This window comes from Aotus nancymaae, unplaced genomic scaffold (assembly GCF_030222135.1).
Source record: "Aotus nancymaae isolate 86718 unplaced genomic scaffold, 86718_ANA_hifiasm-v0.15.2.pri h1tg000040l, whole genome shotgun sequence".
In the NCBI taxonomy this organism is placed as follows: domain Eukaryota; kingdom Metazoa; phylum Chordata; class Mammalia; order Primates; family Aotidae; genus Aotus; species Aotus nancymaae.
In genome coordinates this window covers 59,045,646-59,065,057 of record NW_026988454.1, presented here as the reverse complement: position 1 = coordinate 59,065,057, position 19,412 = coordinate 59,045,646, and the positions used below count along the sequence as shown (strand labels likewise).

The 19,412-nt window shown below is 41.6% G+C and overlaps 1 protein-coding gene across 1 annotated transcript in view; it reads right to left on the bottom strand.

Annotated features, from left to right (window-relative positions):
* SNX3 (sorting nexin 3) overlaps positions 1 to 13,095 on the bottom strand; it is a 54,349-nt gene extending 41,254 nt beyond the window's left edge. Inside the window, exon 1 of the mRNA XM_012438440.3 lies at positions 12,823 to 13,095. Coding sequence (XP_012293863.1) covers positions 12,823 to 12,984 — 162 coding nt within the window. The 5' untranslated portion in view covers positions 12,985 to 13,095. The remainder of the gene's footprint in view (positions 1 to 12,822) is intronic.
* Positions 13,096 to 19,412: the final 6,317 nt, after the last annotated feature.

Here is a 19,412-nt window from a genome sequence, read left to right as displayed (position 1 = left end):
CTATGCAGAACTGTAAGTCAATTAAACCTCTTTCCTTTATAAATTATCCAGTCTCGGGTGGTATATTTACAGCAGTGTGAAAATGGACTAATACAGGAGGAAATAGGAAAGGACTATTGCCAAGAGAATGAAAAAGTAGTCTATATCTATGATCTATTTTTTGGGTGTGTGACCAGGTCTCACTCTGTTACCTATACTGTGGTGCAGTGGCACGACCACAGCTTACTGCAGCCTTGACCTCTTGGTCTTAAGTTATCCTCCTATCTCAGCCTCCCAAGTAGCTGGTACTACAAGTCAATGCCATCACACCCAGCTAATTAAAAAAAAAAAAAAAAAATTAAATCTCCCTATGTTTCCCAGGCTGGTCTTGAATGCCTGGACTCAAGTGATCTTCCCACTTTAGTCTCCCAAAGTGCTAGGATTATAGGCATAAGCCACCATGCCCAGCCTATCATCTGTTTTAACTGGAAATAAGAGTAATTACAGTTTGTTAAGAAAACACAGTAGAATAAACTATACCAGAGAAAACACAGAGTGAAAGTGCCTACCATACTGCCTGAACATAGATGCTTAAAACAAATTATGGCTCAGCGCAGTGGCTCACACCTGTAATCACACCTGTAAAGCACTTTGGGAGGCAGAGGCAGGAGGACTGCTTGAGCTTAGGAGTTCAAAACCAGCCTGGGCAACATAGAGAGACCCTGTCTCTATTTATTAAAAAATAAAATAACAATTTCAAAACCAAATTATACATTTTATGTAAAATTATAAATAGTAATTGAGAAAAATGTTTGAGTCAGAGAGTAACAAGGAATCACTCCAGTATTATTACTGTGTGATTCTGGCAGGTCATTGACAACATTAGCTGCTGGCAGTAAAGGACAGAAAAGACAGGTGCTGCCCCTACCTAAAACATTACTGGCCCACTTTTTGCCCTCACACACTCCTGGCCCCTCAGGGCAGACTTGGGTTCCCACTACATATTATGCATATTTGATGAATTTACCTCTCCCCACTATCCTTACCACCACTCTGGAAGCTTCTAAAGGCTAGGCATATTTTTTTCATCTCTTACCCAAGTATCTAGCAATGTTTCACATACAACAGACAGTTCATAATATTCATTTATTGGACAGTTCTGGGGAAAACTTATCAGAGAAATCTAGCCCTGTTTCAGGCTGGTGTGAACTTACTGAATGCAGCAGCCTTGTGTTATTAAACCCAGCATTCCAAGTACTTAATAAAGCAACTGACCCATAGGAGCTAGTCAAAGTTAACAACTCTAAAAAGAAATTTAGTTAGAAAAAAAAATTGATCAGATGTCTTGAGGGAAGAAAACTGAGCAAATAGATTATAGATAAGAATCATAATCTCATGTCTAAACAAAAAAGCTCTAAAACTGCAATTTATCCCAACTTAAGTATATCAACATAATGTGCCCTTCTAAATTAAGACAAAAATTCTATCAATTTACTATGTTTTCCTATTTAGACTTGGTATCGCAGTTTCTTAATTTTCAACTTAACGCCTTCCTTTCTCTTTTTTTTGAGACAGGGTCTTGCTCTGTCGCCCAGGCTGGAGTGGAGCGGTACCATTATAGCTCATTGAAGCCTCAACCTCCTGTGCTCAAAAGATTCTCCTACCTCAACCTCCTGAGTAGCTGGGACTACAGGCGTGCAATACCACACCCAGCTTTCAGATAGATAGACAGACAGATGAACAGATAGACAGATAAGAGTTTGTAGAAAGGACTTAATCCCTTTCTACAAACTTTTTACAAGCTGAAGATACTAAAATTACCTAATAGTTTAACCAATACAAATTTAATTATTAAAAATTATTTATACAATGGCATACTGCCATATTATATAGGAAGTTAACAAGTAAGAATACAAAACATTAAGCCAGGTGTAATGGCTCACATCTGTAGTACCAGCTACTCAGGAGATTGAAGCAGATTCAGGAGATTGAAGCAGATAAGGGGATCGCTTGAGCTCAAGAGTTCAAGACCAACCTGGGCAATATAGTGAGATTCCATCTCTTAAAAAAACACACACACGTACTCTGGAGGCCAAAGCGGGCGGATCACCTGAGGTCAGGAGTTCAAGACCAGCCTGACCAACATGGTAAAACTCCGTCTTAAAAAAAAAAAAAAAAAAACACACACACACACACACATAAAACCCCACAAATCATTAAATAATGCTACTATACAAGAAATTAATTAATTCTGGCTAGAAAATATATAAACCATGATCCTGACTAGAACTGACTGCAATCAATTTTGTTTGGCATCATCTCCAGTTTTGCCATTGGTTTGCTGACCGACCCTAAACCACTATGAACCTGCTGCCCACTAGTTTATCAGTACCAACTCTCTCTCCTTTATGTGGGTATTCAAAGGAGTTTACATAAAAGGCTTCAAGTAAGAAAACAAACTTCAAAAGTTGAAAATCCTTGTGCCTGGTCTTAATATTATCAGTGGGATAACAACACAAAGTTACAATTTCTGGGCCTTTAGGAGGAAAGAATAGTATCTAATATTTTATTCAGCACCAACAATAGGGCTATGCATTAAGATCCTATTATTTGATGAATGTGCAGTGTTATATTTAACTACTATTTCCTCAGCTGTTTATTATTGGCTTCCTAAATGAATGTTTTTTCCTTAACTTCATGATATTTTTTAGGGTTTTTTTTTTTTTTTAAGATCGGGTTTTGCTCTGTCACAAAGGCTGGAATGCACTAGTGTGATCTTGGCTCACTGCAACCTCAGCCTCAAGTGATCCTCCCATCTCAGGCTCCCAAGTAGCTGGGACTACAGGGACGCACCACTACATCTGGCTAATTTTTATATTTTTAGTAGAGATAGGGTTCTGCCATGTTGGCCGGGCTGGTCTTGAACTCCTGACCTCAAGTGATCCACCCACCTCAGTCTCCCAAAGTGCTGAGATCACAGGAGTGAGCCACCATGCCCGGTCTCATGTTTTGATAACCGATTCTCCAGGTGCCTTCTGATTTCCATTATTTCAATGTTACATGAGCAAATTCTAGACACAAATTGGCAAACTTGTTCTTAAAGGGCAAGATAGTAAACAAGACTGTTTCAACTACTTAATTCTGCCCTTGTAGTGTAAAAGTGGTCTTAGTTAATATGGAAAGAAATGAGTATGCCGTGTTCCAATAAAACTTTACTTATAAAAACAGGTAAGCCCACAGTTTGCCAACCCCAGCTCTACCTACCCCTTAGTGTCCTAAGAATGTCCTCAGTTATATACCATGGGGGAATCTTTGGGTGTAAATTTAAGACAAGACCTGGTAATATACACATACATGCCTAGCTGACAAGATTTTTCTCTCCATTTCCACTTGAGGATAACCAGTAAAGTCAAGACAAGAAAGGAGTGAGATACCAAGACCAGACACAAGGAGGGGCTTTCAGACTCCTCTGTTTCTCAATATGGATGAGCCTTACAATGCAACAGAGAAGTTCATCCCACAAGGGCAGGACTAGAAAAATAGAAAGCAAACAAACTATATGTGGCAGGTGCTGAAATAACTTTAGAAAAGCCAAAAGAAATGCTCCATCAGTGATAAAATCAAGGTTTACAGAACAAAGAATTATCAAATGACCATTCCAATACAGCTGGACACAAAGAAACTTTACAAAATTATCTCAAGTCTTTCTGTGATTCTCTGTTAAAAGACAATGACCTCACTTATTTTGGTGGCTCAAATTATATACTCCATGATTCAATGTCAGCAACTACAAGGCTGGTCCTAAGTAAAACCAATATAGTTTTTTTTTGTTTTGTTTTTGTTTTTTTTAAGATGGAGTCTTGCTCTGTTGCCCAGGCTAGAGTGCAGTGGCACGGTCTCAGCTCACTGTAACCTCCACCTCCCGGGTTCAAGTGATTCTCCTGCCTTAGCTTTCTGAGTAGCTGGGATTATACCTGCCTGCTACCACACCTGGCTGATTTTTTGTATTTTTAGTAGAGACGGGGTTTCACCATGTTGGCCAGGCTGGTCTTGAACTCCTGGTCTCGTGATCTGCTGCCTTGGCCTCCCAAAGTGCTGGGATTACAGGCGTGAGCCACTGCGCCCAGCAAAACCAATATAGTTTCAAGCAGCCTCTGAAGGAAAAAAAAAAGGTTAATCAACTATTTTTAGAATCTATAGCCCAATCTCAAGGTATGCCCCTATCAGATATGCCATGTCTTCATGCTTGCCTTTTTTCTCAACTTATCAAAATTAACTATCATGAAAGAATCAAAACTTATTCACACTTAAGACCTCCAAACTAATGAGAGTACAATTTTATTTCTTGCAAATCAAATGAACTTACTCTAAACTGAAATTCCAGGCATCAGCAGAAAAAGGAAATAAGTGATGATCACAGTGTAGCTTAAAGCCATATCCTAGAACGGCCAACCACAGCCATTTGTTAATGTAGCAAAGCATAGCGTCTACTCTTCCCTTCTTCACATGGTCGCCTAGTTAAATTTCCCAGCTTCCTTTGTAGCTAAGTATGGCAATGGGGCAGAAATAGAAATAATACAACTTCCTGGTTGAATCCTTCAAGGGCACAAATAAACCTTCCCTTTGGCTAGAATGTGCATATGACGTTAGAAGCTGATAGTCAAGCCACAATACTAGCTCTGGACTGTGCCTGAAACCTTTCCATGTGGAAAAACAAACAAACGAACAAAAAATTCTCTTATCTGAGAACAGCACAAACTCTATAGTAACTGGTACAACCTTTCTGGCAAGCTATAGCAAATGTCGCATTTTACTAACACATCCAAATTCCTAGGTTGTGAGTTAAATATTTCCTTAAAGAAGTAGTGGCTAGGCACAGTGGCTCACGCCTATATTTTGGAAGGCTGAGGTGGGCAGATCACTTGAGGCCAGGAGGAAGTTCGAGACCAGCCTGGGCAACATAGTGAAACCCTATCTCTACTAAAAATACAAAAATTAGCTGGGTGTGGTGGTGCACAACCTGTATAGTCCCAGCTACTAGCGAGGCTGAAGCACGAAAATTGCTTGAACCAGGGAGGCAGAGGCTGCAGTGAGCTGGAACTGCACCATTGCACTCCAGCCTGGGTGACAGAGTGAGATTCTGTCTCAAAAAAAAAAAGAGAAAAAGTAGAACTTTGGTTGAAGGCTTTATGTCTTTTAACTAAGGAATAAAAATAGTAAATTGTAGTTCCAGTTTCCTGGGCAGGGTTTGAGGAAGGGATGGCAGGCACCACATCCAGCCTTCCTAACAGGCACCTACAGCAAGAAGCCCCTGAAACAGCCCAAGAAACAAGCCAAGGAGATGTATGAGGAAGACAAGAATTTCAAGCAGAAACAAAAAAAGCAGAAAAAACTTGAGGAGCTAAAAACAAAGGCCAGAGGAAAGGGTTCCCTGGACAGGTGGAATAAAGAAATCTGGCAAAAGTCTATGGCCATTCTACCCTGAATGCACCCAATTGCTCATCTCATCTCAAAAGCTAAGCAGGGTTAAGCCTGGTTAGTACTTGGATAGGAGAAATCTGGAAAACAAGAACCAAAACCAAAAAGCAAACCACTGTGCTCGAGGCAGTGATGACCCTTGATCCCATTCCTATTTAAATATCTGTATTCCCTTCCATAAGATCTTCTGCTTCCACTATAGGAAGCAAAGGATGAAATGTCTTGGAGCTTGTTACACATTTAAGAATATACCTTTTTTTTTTAAGATAGTCTCGCTGCTGTCCAGGATGGAGTGCAGTGGTGCAATCTCGATTCACCACAACCTCTGTCTCCAGGGTTCAAGCAATCCTTGTGTGCCTCAGTCTCCCGAGTAGCTGGGATTACAGGCATGCACCACCACACTGTCGAATTTTCGTATTTTAGTAGATATAGGGTGTTACCATGTTAGCCAGGTTGGTCTCGAACTCCTGATCTCAAGTGATCCACCCACCTCAGCCTCTCAAAGTGCTGGGATTACAGGTATGAGCCACCGCACGTAAGAATAAACTGGAAAAAAAAATAGCAGTTCAAAGATTTTCTTGGACACCATCTTTATTATCTGATGTTCAAGAGACTGCTGGCTGTGTTTACATGAAAGCAGCATAACATGATACAAACATCAAAGTATCTAATAATAAAAGTCTAGTGCTTTTTCGAAGGGGGGCAGTAAGCACGATGATGAAGGTGAACAAGAGAGGAAAATTATTACATGTGATCACCAGGATAGCTCAAAGCATTGTTTAGATTTTCCTTAACAGTGTAGCGTTATAATATTTATAAAGATTCCTTTTTTGAGACATGCTTGATGGCATACAACAGTAATCCCAGCTACTTAGCTGAGGTGGGGGGCTCACTTGAGCCGGGCATAGTGACGTGCTCCTGTAGTCCCAATTACAGCAAGACCCTGTCTCCAAAAAATTCCTTTCTTAAATAGAATATATATATAGTCTTTTTTAACTTCCGGCTTACTTTCATGATTATTACATAGGAATATAGACATGGATGATACAAGGCAGGGTAAAAAGATCTGGCTTGACTGAAAGTAGTCAGTGTCTCCCTTCCTCCCAAAAACCCAAGCTGTAGAGATCAGTATGCTTTCAGCTAATATTTAAATGCCTCCCCTCCAAAAAGTTTTCTATCTTTGACAAACGTCACTGGTTTTCCTCTCTGTTGCCAAGATCTGCTATTCATTTTATGTTTTACTATTTTAAAATCTGGTTTTTTTAACCCCATCAGAGCTATCAACCACTGTGGTTCTATGTATATTTCTCCTCCTTTTCTACTCTTTATCTCAGTGAGACAGAGAGCATGATAAACAGCAGGAGAAATCCTTGCTGCATATGGTTTCAAAGGCACTTCAGGTGATCTGAATGTTCTGTGAGGGCTCTGGGCAACCATGATGACGTTGTCTGAGAGAAGCCTGGGCAACATGGAGAAATCTTGTCTCTACAAATACAAAAAAATTAGCCGGACATAGTGACTTGCTCCTGTAGCCCCAATTACTCAGGAGGTGAAGGTGGAAGGATTGCCTGAGCCCAGGAGGTTGAGGCTGCAATGGGCCAAGATTGTACAACTGTGCACTCTAGCTTGGGCAACAGAGTGAGACCCTATCTCAAAAAAAAAAAAAAAAAAAAGTATGGGCTCTGAAGGTCAGAAAATCTAGATTCAAATCCCAGTTTTACCATTTAATAGCTGTGACCTTGGGCAAGTTAACTTTCCTAAACTTCATTTACTTTTAAGTGTCTACTATGTGCCAAGCAGTGTTGGATATAGAGTAAGGGTGATATGACAGTCTCTCTTCTCTAAGAGCTTATAATGGGAGATATAGGAACTTACGGGAAACCAATGACAAGCAAACGAATTTAATCCTAACAAAGCTACTAGGGCACACAGGAAGGAAATCTGGTCCAGAATCAAGGGATCAGCAAAATCTCTAAAAAGGGGACACTAAGGCTGAGTCCGGCAGGATAAGTTATAGCAACTAGATGAGGCTGTTAAGGAAGCCTGTTCTTAAAAGAGGAGGAAGTGTGTGCAAAGGCCTGGATACAAAAGAACTCAGCTTAATTGGGAGATACCAGTTCAGGACTGGAGCATTATATAAGAAAAGGACAAGAGATGAGGATCAGTTGGGACTTAAGCATCTACATCTGCAAAACAGGAGTATTATCTACTCTGTTTGGTTTTCTCAAGATTAAATTTTATACATACAGCATAGTGCCCTGCACATAATAGATACTCAAGTGATATATTCCTTCACAGAACAGAAAGAGTCCCTAAAACTCAATATAACAGGGATACTTTAAAATTGCCACGGTCTTCCTCCCCCTCTCTCCATTTTCTTAAGGGATGGATTAGATAAGAATGGAATCTTCACAGCTGATAACATGCTTCTCCTTGATGGAAATCCTGGAAAAGTCAGCTATAGCTGGCAGCAACATGTTTAACAGACAACATCTCATTGGCAAACTGATAGAGCCACATAGATTCCACAGATGTCCTTTGGCATCAAAATGCCCTAATTTTTTCTTTTTCTTTTTTTTTTTTTAAGAGACAGGGTCTCACTCTTTCACCCAGGCTACAGTGCGGTGGTGTGATCATGACTCACTGCAGCCTTGACCTTCTGGGTTCAAGAAATCTCACTTCAGCCTCCGACATAGCTGGGACTACAGGCATGCACCACCATGCCTGGCTAATTTTAAATTTTTTTAGTAGAGACAGGGTCTCACTGTGTTGCCCAGGCTGTTCTACTATGCCTGAGCTCAAGGAGTCCTCCCACCATGGCCTCCCAAAGAGCTGGGATTATATATAGGAGCCACCGCACCTGACCCCATGATTCTTTAAAATACTATTAATATTTTAGCCCTTCAATAATACATATTTATAATTCCTAAAAATAAGTCTAAGATTTTAAAATTTCTCAGCTTCTAATCTGGGTATTAATGACTCCCAATTTAAGATTAGATGATTGACCCAGAGGAAAAAACATATACAAGTTTAGAATGGCAAACACTGTTAAGATGTTACATTTATTTAGCATCTTGTCAAAATTTTTATCAGCCAACTTTACTATTCAGCTTTATGCTTTAAAAAAGCTCAACTTTAAAAGGTTATTTGGGCCAGGCGTGGTGGCTCGTGCCTATAATCCTAGCAGTTTGGGAGGCTGAGGTGGGAGTATCATTTGAGCCCAGGAGTTCAAGAGCAGCCCTGGCAACTAGTGGGATCTAGTCTCTACAAATAATTTAAAAATTAGCTAGGCGTGGAGGTGTGTGCATGTGGTCCCAGCTACTGAGGTTGTGCAGTGAGCTGTGATTGCACCACTGCACTCCCAGCTGATAGACAGAGGGAGACCCTGTCTCGAAAAAATAAATACATACATACACAAAGGTTACTTGGTTAAGTACTAAATAAGATGGCTTCTTTTTATACCATGCTTGCTTAATGAAGGTATACTTCCATGACAAGTAGGTCTCTTGATAAGAAAATCTAACAATTTTAGTAAACCAACTACACATTAACACACAGAAAATGTAGTTGATCACTGACATTTAATTTAGAAAATGTATCTTTAGAAAGAGCTAAATTTTGCATGCTTATTATGTGCCAGGCACTGTGCTAGAACGATTCATGTGTCTTATTCCATTTAGTCCTAAGAGGTGGGTACTATTAGTAGCATACCTATTTCACAGTGGGGAAGTGGAGCTTTGATTTTGTACTTTACCCAGCTAGGAAATGTTAATTCTATTCTTTTAACTGAGGACTATGTCAGAGCTCAAGAAAGATTCTAATTCCATTCCTGTTCAAAACAGTGTTCTCCAGGTAAAATAGATCTTGATTAATTAAAAAATCTCCAGAATATTAAAGTTACATTATAGCACAAACTTCATAAACAGTGACTGAATTTTACTTTCAGCCTTCTCTTTAATATGCCTAAATAATTCTAGACCTTGAGCTTTCCTAAACCTTCAATCATTTATGGTGCTCTCTGCTGTACCTACCCATTAGAACAATTTTTAAAAACATTAACACTGTGTAATTATTTTCAAAAGCCCAGAGATACTAATCAAGTGATCCTAATAGTCTTAAACACTATCCTCGAACCAAAAGATAAATGGAGATTGAGAAACTTGCATTCTAAAGTGTCACCATCCAGATAAAATTGCCCTGTGAATTAGAGTAATTTCAATCAGATCCTGTAAAACTGAAAATTTTTCTCAAGACCAGAATTAGAGAGTAACTGTAAGACAAAGGCCCAATTTCTAGAACATAAAATGGTTTTCCACATAGCAAATTCAATAGCAAAAGGTAGTCAGTAGGGGTTAGGGAGAGCAGCAACAGTTTAGAGAATAAAAATAAAATTGCACGGCTGGGTGAGGTGGTTCATGTCTGTAATTCCAACACTTTGGGAGGCCAAGAGGGAAGGATCACTTGAGGCCAGGAGTTCAAGACCATCCTGGGCAACATAGCAAGTCTCATCTGACAAAAAACAAAAAAATTTAGTCAGCTACTTGGGAGGCTGAGGTGAGAGGATCACTTGAGCCCTGGAGTTTGAGACTGCAGTGAGCCACAATCATGCCACTGCATTCCAGCCTGGGCTCTGTAAGCAAGACTCTATATCAAGTAAAAAAAAAAATACAAAATATTAAACTATTCATGTCATGGTTACTCTGCCTTAATGCAAGACTATAATTACTCTAAAAAATCACATGCTGCTCAAATAAGGCCCAATTTCCTTACTATACGGTGTCCTCAGTTTTAAGTTAACACATTACATACTAAAAGAAATCCATGGGCATTTCACGCTTTAAAAACTCATTAGGTTTTCATAAAGGCACCTGCATTTATGACTCTTAACAGCTATTAACACCCAATGAGTTGGTTTCTACAAAAATACAAACCAAAGTAAGTGCATAATTTGTTGGTTCCCTAACTCAATCATTCTTAAAAAAGATTATTTTCTTTAACATGCAAATGACTATACCAAAAACCTTTTTTTTTTTTTTTCCCTGAGATAGGGTCCCATTCTGTTATGAGGGCTTGAGTGGACTGGTATAATGATGGCTCTCTGTAGCCTCAACCTCCTTTGCTCAAATGATCTTCCCACCTTAGCCTTTTAGAGTAGCTGGGAAGGCAGGCATGCACACCACCACACCCAACTAATTTTTGTGTGTATGCGTGTGCGTGTGCATGTGTGTGTTTTGTAGAGAAGGGGTTTCAATGTGTTGCCCAGGCTGGTCTCAAACTTCTGAGCTCAAGGGATCCACCCACCTTGGCCTCCCAAAGTGCTGGGACTACAGGCATGAGCTACCACGCCAGGCCCAAAAACCATTTTTAAGTGTCACATCAGCAATTTGTTAAGGTATTAGATGTATTTAAAAAGGAGGATTCAATTATTATACTAGAATCCATTTAATATAATGCACTCAGCAAGATAAACACAAAGTTAGCAAATGGAGGAAGTGTAGGCAGGAGATTCAATTCAATTGTGTGACAGGAAGTACCTGCTATGGAAGTTTAGAAACAAGAATACCAAGTTCTGTTTTAGCACAAGAAAAAAAAAAATGCTGGTCAATAGGGCAAAAGAAGAAGTTCTTTTTGGTGAACCATCTGTCATGTATTACAGACAATTAGAAAACATTCACTTTTCCACTAGGTCTATGTGTGAATGTAGTTCTCCAGGTGTAGTGAAGCCTGGATTTTGCAGTTTCCCTATAACAACACAGCCTATGATTCACATTTTACACATCCATAAGAAGACAGCAGTGGCCTGAAACACTCAACTATTAGTTTCATATCTTAAAGTTTGATGATTAACTTTTTTTAATCAATGCTAATTACATAAGAATCATTTTTAAAAAATACTTAAGTTTCACAACAATGTGAATATACTACTGAGCTCTACACTTAAAAAAATGGTTAGGATGAGGCCGGGCGTGGTGGCTGACGCCTGTATTCCCAGCACTTTGAGAGGCCGAGGTGGGAGGATCATTTGAGCTCATGAATTCGAGACCAGCCTGGGCAATACAGTAACACCTCATCTCAATAAAAAATGGTTAGGATGAACATGGTGAAACCTGGTCTCTACTAAAAACACAAAAAATTAGCTGGGCATGGTGGCGCGTGCCTGTAATCCCAGCTACTCAGGAGGCTGAGGCAGGAGAATTCCCTGAACCCAAGCGGAGGTTGGGGTCAGCCGAGATCGCGCCATTGCACTCCAGCCTGGGTAACAAAAGCGAAACTCCGTCTCAAAAAAAAAAAAAAAATGGTTAGGATGGTAAATTTTATGTTTTGTGTCTTTTACAACACAAAGTGCATACATTAATGAGAAATTATTTTACTTAAATGTTAATAGTAGCTTGTCATATAAATTTTTATTACTCTAAAGGCAAAATCGTCTTATACTCAATTTCTAATAATGTAATTTGTTGTCATCTTTTAATTAATGCAATTAATTTTTAAAGATGCTTTCATACATAGGCAAATTCTTTAATCCTGAACTATAGAGTGAAAGTGAAGCACTATTTTCAATTAGCATATTTCAAATCATCTGATTTATTGCCAACAAATACTAGTTATGAAATTCTGTGTATTTTATTTCTGTTGATTCTGTCATTCAGTTAAATGCAAATCTCGCATTAAGAGAGCAAGATCCCTAAATAATAGGCTTTTCTTAAAGCAACTGTAGTTTTGGATTATGAGGTAGGTGACACTCACCACACCTCAGCCTTTTAGCAGGGCGGTGGCCCAAAGTGCTAAAGTCAACCATGTCCAATCACCCTTCTGGTCTGGCTCAGCCCTATCAAAAATGGTCAGGCTTCTGTGAAGTCCCATTAAGTACTGTTCAGAAGAGTGCACAAGATAGGTTACTTTAGTAACTCGGGAAGGGCCTGGAGCAGCCAGCTTGGCTTGCTACCTCTGGGAAGTCTCCAGGAAGAAAAAACTGAGAAAATGCTTCAACTTTGCGCAAGCCCCCTTTCCTCAGTCAACATCTCTTTCCCTTCCCGGTGAAGGGATGTGTTCTCGAAAGATCTACCCCTTTCCAACTCAAATGTCATTCCCAGATCAGCTGCTGGAGGGGCAAGCGGCGCTCAACCCACGCCCTCCTCTTCGAGCACCTTCTCCAAGTGCCAGCGAGCCGCGCTCGCTCTGCAGCCCCCCACACCCGCCGTACAGGAAGAGGGACCCTGGCTCACGACCCGGGTCCGCCTCTGCAAGGGGGCTCCAAGCCTGGGCGGCTGTGGCTGTCCGCGGCGGTCCGCTCCCGGTCCGGGTGGGGGCGACCAAAGCCAGCGGGAAGGGTTTCTGGGGAGAGGGGAAAGACGGCCTCACCTTGACCCTGATTTCGTAGGTGGTGAAGCGGCCCCGGCCGACCCCCACTGTCTGAGGGTTGCTCACATCGATCTCGAGGAAGTTGCTGGGGGGCCCGTAGGCGTCATTCAGGTTCTGCGGCTTGGTGATCAGCCGCCGGGTGTCAGCCACGGTCTCCGCCATTTCGCTGTAGCTGCCGCCGCCGCGGACTCCCTCCGCCCCCTCCGCGTTCAGCCGACGACGCCGAGGCTGCCCGCCGCGGGGACACCGGGCTCGCGCGCAGCAGTCGCGAAGCGAACGAGCACGTAGGGCGGGCGTTCACCCAACGCGCGAAGCTCCTCCCCGCGCCCCTCAAGCTTCCGCCTCAGTGCCCAGGGGAGAAACAGCTGACTCGCCGGAACGCCGCGCCCAGGTCCCGGGAGGCCCGGCCAAGGCCGGGGAGGGGCACTGCGGGCTGGGGTGTGAGAAGAAGCGGTGTCACGGGACTCGCGGTGGCAAACAGATTCCGGCCGGACTACAGCGCCCACAATGCACCGGGCGACCGCGCCGCCTCGAGGCTGCGGGCTGAGGAGGCGAGGACCCAGACGCCCGGGGGCGGCGCTTCCTGTCTCTCTGCGCTAGCCTCGGCCTGCGGCAGGGCAGAGCGCGGGAAAAGGCCTTAAGCAGCTTTGGAAACTGGGGGTGAAAGTTAATCGGCGACATCTGAGAGGTTTGCCCGCAAATCGAAACAAAACTGCCCCTACTAACTCTGTGCCAACCTGTGCACCGTCTCACTGTGAACCCCTGAAAATGACTTTCTGGAGAGCGTTTAGCAAATGCCTGAAATGATGATTTTGCCATAAACCTGAGAGTTTAAACAGACACGCGTCTGGATTGATACATTGAAAGCAGTAAAGTGGGGGAGTGAAATAAAAACAAAAGCCCTAGCGAAATCCTAGCATTGTGGTCAAACCGTTTTTGGAGACAGGTCGTCCCACTAAAACAAAACAGTAGACGGGCAGTAAGCTGCCTTGAGTGTCCCATGTCTGGGGGTGCTGCCACCCTCATTTCTCACGAAGTCCTGATAAGTTTTTTTTGAAAACTGTTAAACGTACCTCTACAGGCCTTGAAATGCAACTCACATAAACCTTTTTAAGAAACGGGGAGGAAACAAACCCAATTAATTAGATCCTAGTTCATCTCTCATGGTCCAATGGGAAATTGAGATTCTAAAGGCTGAGCTATGATACATTTCTATCTCTGCCCTGAGAGTTATCCCTCTTAATGATACTGTCTTACAACTATTTCTGTATTTTTTAATATATCAAGTTTAACCCTATAGTTACTTTAACCTGATCCTCCCCCTCCTTTTTTTTAGATTTTAAATTATTAATAGTAGTAATTATTTGTGGAGACGGGATCTCACTGATTCCCAGGCATCAAAGTGATACTCCCTCCGCGGTATCGCATAAGTGCTGAGATAACAGGCATGAGCCACCATTCTCGGCCTGGTCTGTCCCTTAAACTGAAGTTTTCTTTTTCTTCTTCTTTTTCTTTTTCTTTTTTATTATTAAAGACGGGGTTTCACCATATTGGTCAGGCTGGTCTTGAACTCCTGACCTCAGGTGATCCGCCCGCCTCAGCCTCCCAAAGTGCTAGGATTACAGGCGTGAGCCACCACGCCCGGCTTCTTTTTCTTTTCTTGAGACGGAGTCTCGCTCTGTCTTTCAGGCTGGAGTGCAGTGTCGGATCTTGTCTCACTGCAATCTCCACCTTCCGGATTCAAGCGATTCTCCTGCCTCAGCCTCCTGAGTAGCTGGGATTACAGGCATGCGCCACAACACCCAGCTAATTTTTGTATTTTTAGTAGAAACGGGGTTTCACCATGTTGGCCAGGAGTCTCAAACTCCTGACCTCAGCTGATCCGCCCACCTCAGCCTCCCAAAGTGCTGAGAATACAGGTGTGAGCCACTGTGCCTGGCCAACAGCAACCATTCTTTTTTTTTTTTTTTTTTTTTTTGAGACGGAGTTTCGCTCTTGTTACCCAGGCTGGAGTGCAATGGCGCGGTCTCGGCTCACTGCAGCCTCCGCCTCCTGGGTTCAGGCAATTCTCCTGCCTCAGCCTCCTGAGTAGCTGGGATTACAGGCACGCGCCACCGTGCCCAGCTAAATTTTTTTTTTGTATTAGTAGAGACGGGGTTTCACCATGTTGACCAGGATGGTCTCGATCTCTTGACCTCGTGATCCACCCGCCTCGGCCTCCCAAAGTGCTAGGATTACAGGCTTGAGCCACCGCGCCCGGCCAACAGGAACCATTCTTAATAACACTAAGAAACATCAGAATAAAAAGAAATTACTTAAACACAATGTATATTATTTTCCAGAAAACAACATTGATTTATTCATTCAACAAATATTTGTTGAAGGCCTACTAGATGTTTTCTTCCTAGGTACTAGAGATGAAAGGGTAGATAAGTCAGGTTTATAGCCTAGTATATAGTCTATCTTGGGAAGACAAATCAGTAAATAATACACCTACCAATATGATTGATGCTATGAGGCAAATAAAACTAATGTGACAGACAAACTCATTAGATATTAATGCTGGGCATGTTTCCTGATATAAGATACCAAATGGGAACTTGAGTGGTGTGATTAGAGTTGTGAGCTCAAGAAATATATATCAGTGACTCTGAATTGAAGTCTGTGAAAGCTAAGACACCAGGAACTGCTGTATTATGTTGTCATCGGTGACACCAGAACAAAGCAATCATGGAATATTTTCATAGAATGCTTCTGTCTGAATTCCTTGGCAGCCACTCAGGGCAGCCTTGGGCAGCCACAAAAAATGCCTGCAGTGGGCAAGCGGCTAGGAGGGACAGCAGCACAGCATCATAGCGTAGTTGTATAGCTAAAGAAGACATTCTTGGTGTAAATATCAGGAAAAAAATTATCTTTATTTTTCAGGAATTGTGATTGCATTTCTAGAATACAAATCCAGAAAGAATAAGCTACTAGAATTAACAAGAGAATTTAGTGACAGGATAAGAATAAAGAATGTGATTAATAGTTTTCCTTTGTCTAGGCAATGTCTAGTTAGAATGGAAATGGAAGAAAATATCCTGTTCACAAGTGACCAGAAGCATAAAATATCTGGGAAGGAAGGTATAGGAGTTATATAGAGCAAAGGGAACGTAGGACTAAAACTATGAAATTGTGTTAAAAGATGTAAGACAAAACCTAAGGAGAAAAGAGTCTATGTTCCTAGATGGGAGGACTTAATATCAGAAAAATGTCACTCTATCTAAAATTAATAACAATACAATTAGAATCTCAATGTGGTTGGTTTTACCCACCTCCACTTTGGATGGGTGGGTGGCACTGAGTCAAGTTTTTTGTTTTTTTTTTTCTTTTTTTTTAAACAGAGTCTCTCTGCTACCTAGGCTGGAGTACAGTGGCACCATTACTGCTCACTGGAGCCTTGACTGCTGGGGCTCAAGAGATCCTCCCACCTCAGCCTCCCAAGTAACTGGGACTACAGGCTCTTGCCACAATGCCCAGATAATATTTTTTCATTTTTGTAGAGATGGGGTTTTGCCATGTTGCCCAGGCTGGTCTCAAACGATCCTCCCAACTCAGCCTCCCAAAGTGCTGGGATTGCAGGCATGGATCACTGTGCCTGGCCAAGATTTTTTTGAAGTTCGTATGGTGCAGAATAAAAAGATAAAGAAAGTGAAAAGAAATTAAAAGAGGACTTGCTTTCACAAATATTAAATCTTACTATAAAGCCACTGGAAGCAACAGTATGCTTTTGGCTTGTTATAGAGTATAGAAACAGATTACAATAAAGAATGTGATACATAACAAAGGACACATTTCAATACATTGAAGAAATGGTACCAGCATGGTTGGATATTCAGGGACTAGGAAGGAGCTAGTCTTCTGCCTCATACCCTACGTGAAAAAATTCCAGATAGATTTAAATATAAAAAAACAAAAACAGCCAGGTGCAGTGTCTCAGGTCTGTTATCCCAGCACTTGGAAGGAGGATCACTTGAGCCCAGGAGTTTGAGACCAGCCTGGCAACATAAGGAGGCCTCATCTCTACAAAAAATAAAAAATTAGCTGGGCATGGTGTCAAGTGCCTGTAGTCCTAATTACTTGGGAGGCTGAGGCAGGCGGATGCCTTGTACCCAGGAGACTGAGGCTGCAGTGGGCCATGATCATGCCACTGCATTCCAGCTTGAACCATAGAGTGAGACCCTATCTTGAGAAAAATATTTAGAGAAAATTTAGGAGAAATGTTGTATAATCTTGAGGTAAGGGAGTGCTTCCTAAGCAATATGGGAAGCAAACCATGAAGAAAAAGTAGTCACTTAAGTATATATATTTTAAAATAAAAATTTCATAGTGAAAAACATTATTTTAAAACGGGAAAAGTAGGCCAGGTGCGGTGACTCATGCTTGTAATCCCAGCACTTGGGAGGCTGAGGTGAGTGGATCACCTGAGATCAGGAGTTCAAAATCAGCCAGCATGGCCAAACTCTGTCTCTACTAAAAATACAAAATTAGCTGGGCTTGGTGGTGCATGCCTGTAATCCCAGCTACTCAGGAGGCTGAAGCAGGAGAATGGTTTGAACCCAGGAGGCAGAGATTGCAATGAGCTGAGATCACACCATTGCACTCCGGCCTGGGCAACAAGAACAAAACTCCATCTAAAAAAAAAGGCAGGGGGAAGTATATATGCAACACATAGGATAGTAAAGCCTAATATCCCTAATATTAGAAGAACTCCCATAAATTAATAAGTCAAAGACAACCTAATAGAAAAATAGGCAAAGAATATGAATAGGTACTGTTCTCTGTGTTTTTCAGATAATTATTGAATCCTCATAACAACTTTGAGTAAGTACCACTATTATTCCCATTTTACAAATGGAAAAACTGAGACACAAAGGCTTTATCATTCAGAAATGGCAAAACTTGGCCGGGCGCTGTGGCTCATGCCTGTAATCCCAGCACTTTGGGAGGCTGAGATGGCTGGATCACCTGAGGTCAGAAGTTCAAGACCAGCCTGGCCAACATGGTGAAACCCCGTCTCTACTAAAAATACAAAAAATAGCTGGGCGTGGTGGTGGGTCCCTGTAATCCCAGCCACTCAGGGAGGCTGAGGCAGGAGAATCGCTTGAACCCAAGAGGTGGAGGTTGCAGTGAGCTGAGATGGCGCCACTGCACTCCAGCCTGGGTGACAAGAGTAAAACTCCATCTCCAAAAAAAAAAAAAAAAGAAGAAAAAGAAATGGCAAAACTACCTCCAGAATTTATATACTTACCAATATTTTATGCTGCCTCTTAGGCAAGGAAATTCAAATGGACAATAAGCATAAAAAGGAAATGAAATTACTATTAGCTGACTGTTTAGTGAGCTCAGAGTAAAGATGAATGGATAATCTTAATGGCCAAATCCTTCAAACTGTGATAATTAATACTCTACTCAAGGGACATACCTCTCAGGGCATCCACAGCAATACCAGTATACAGACAACTTATTTTTCTAGAATTGGGCCATTTGGGAAAATATAAAATTGATAATAGTTTTTTAACATTTAGCTCATCCTTAGAATATGCCATGTCTTCTCCTCCTACCTCCACTTCTACTGCCACTATACTCAAACTCACTAGTCATGTAAATGCACATTAAACATGACATACTTTTTTCTGTCTATCAGAATGGCAAAAATCCAAATGAACAAAAACACACAATAGGAAAGTAGGAAAACAGGCATTCATATTTCAATGACATTAGTATGAATTGCTACATTTTTGGAAGAGTAATTTGATGATATTTATCAAAAGTAAGACTATTAGAACAGGTTTACCTGCAAATCTAACATTTGCTGCAAGAGACCATGGTACATAAGGTTGTAAGGGCAAAGATGTTTATTGCATCTTTGTTTGTCAAGGCAAAAACTGGAAACATTTTCCAAGGCCCATCAATTTTTTAAAATGCTTGAATTAGGCCTGAGAGTGGCTCATGCCTATAATCTCAGCACTTTGGGAAGCTGCCCAGCAGATCACTTGTCGAGACCAACATAGGGAGACCCCATCCTTACAGAAAATTAAAATATTACAGGGCATGCTGGTGTGTGCCTATAGTCGCAACTACTTGGGAGGCTGAGGTGGGAGGATTGCGTGAGCTCAGGAGGTTCAGGCTGCGGTGAACTATGATCATGTCACTCTGTTCCAGCCTGGGTAACAGAGAGAGACCTTGTCTCAAGAAAGATAAAAGGAAAAAAAATGCTCGAATTATAGTATATTTAAACTGTTGGAAATTGTATAATGGTTAAAGTAAATGAACTGGTTATATTTTCACTTGTTAGAATAATCTGTTTTTTAGTTGTTAGAATTAGAGGAGGAATATCCATGATGTATTGGTGAATGCACCGAATCCTAGCCTCTAGACTACCAGAGACCATGATATATTGGTAAATGAGGATCACAAAATAATTTGTCCGCTATGATCCATTTGGGTAAACAAAACCCTATCACTAGACTGGCCACAGGAGCTCATGCCTGTAATCCCAGGACTTTAGAAGGCTGAGGCAGGTGGATCATTTGAGGTCAGGAGTTCTA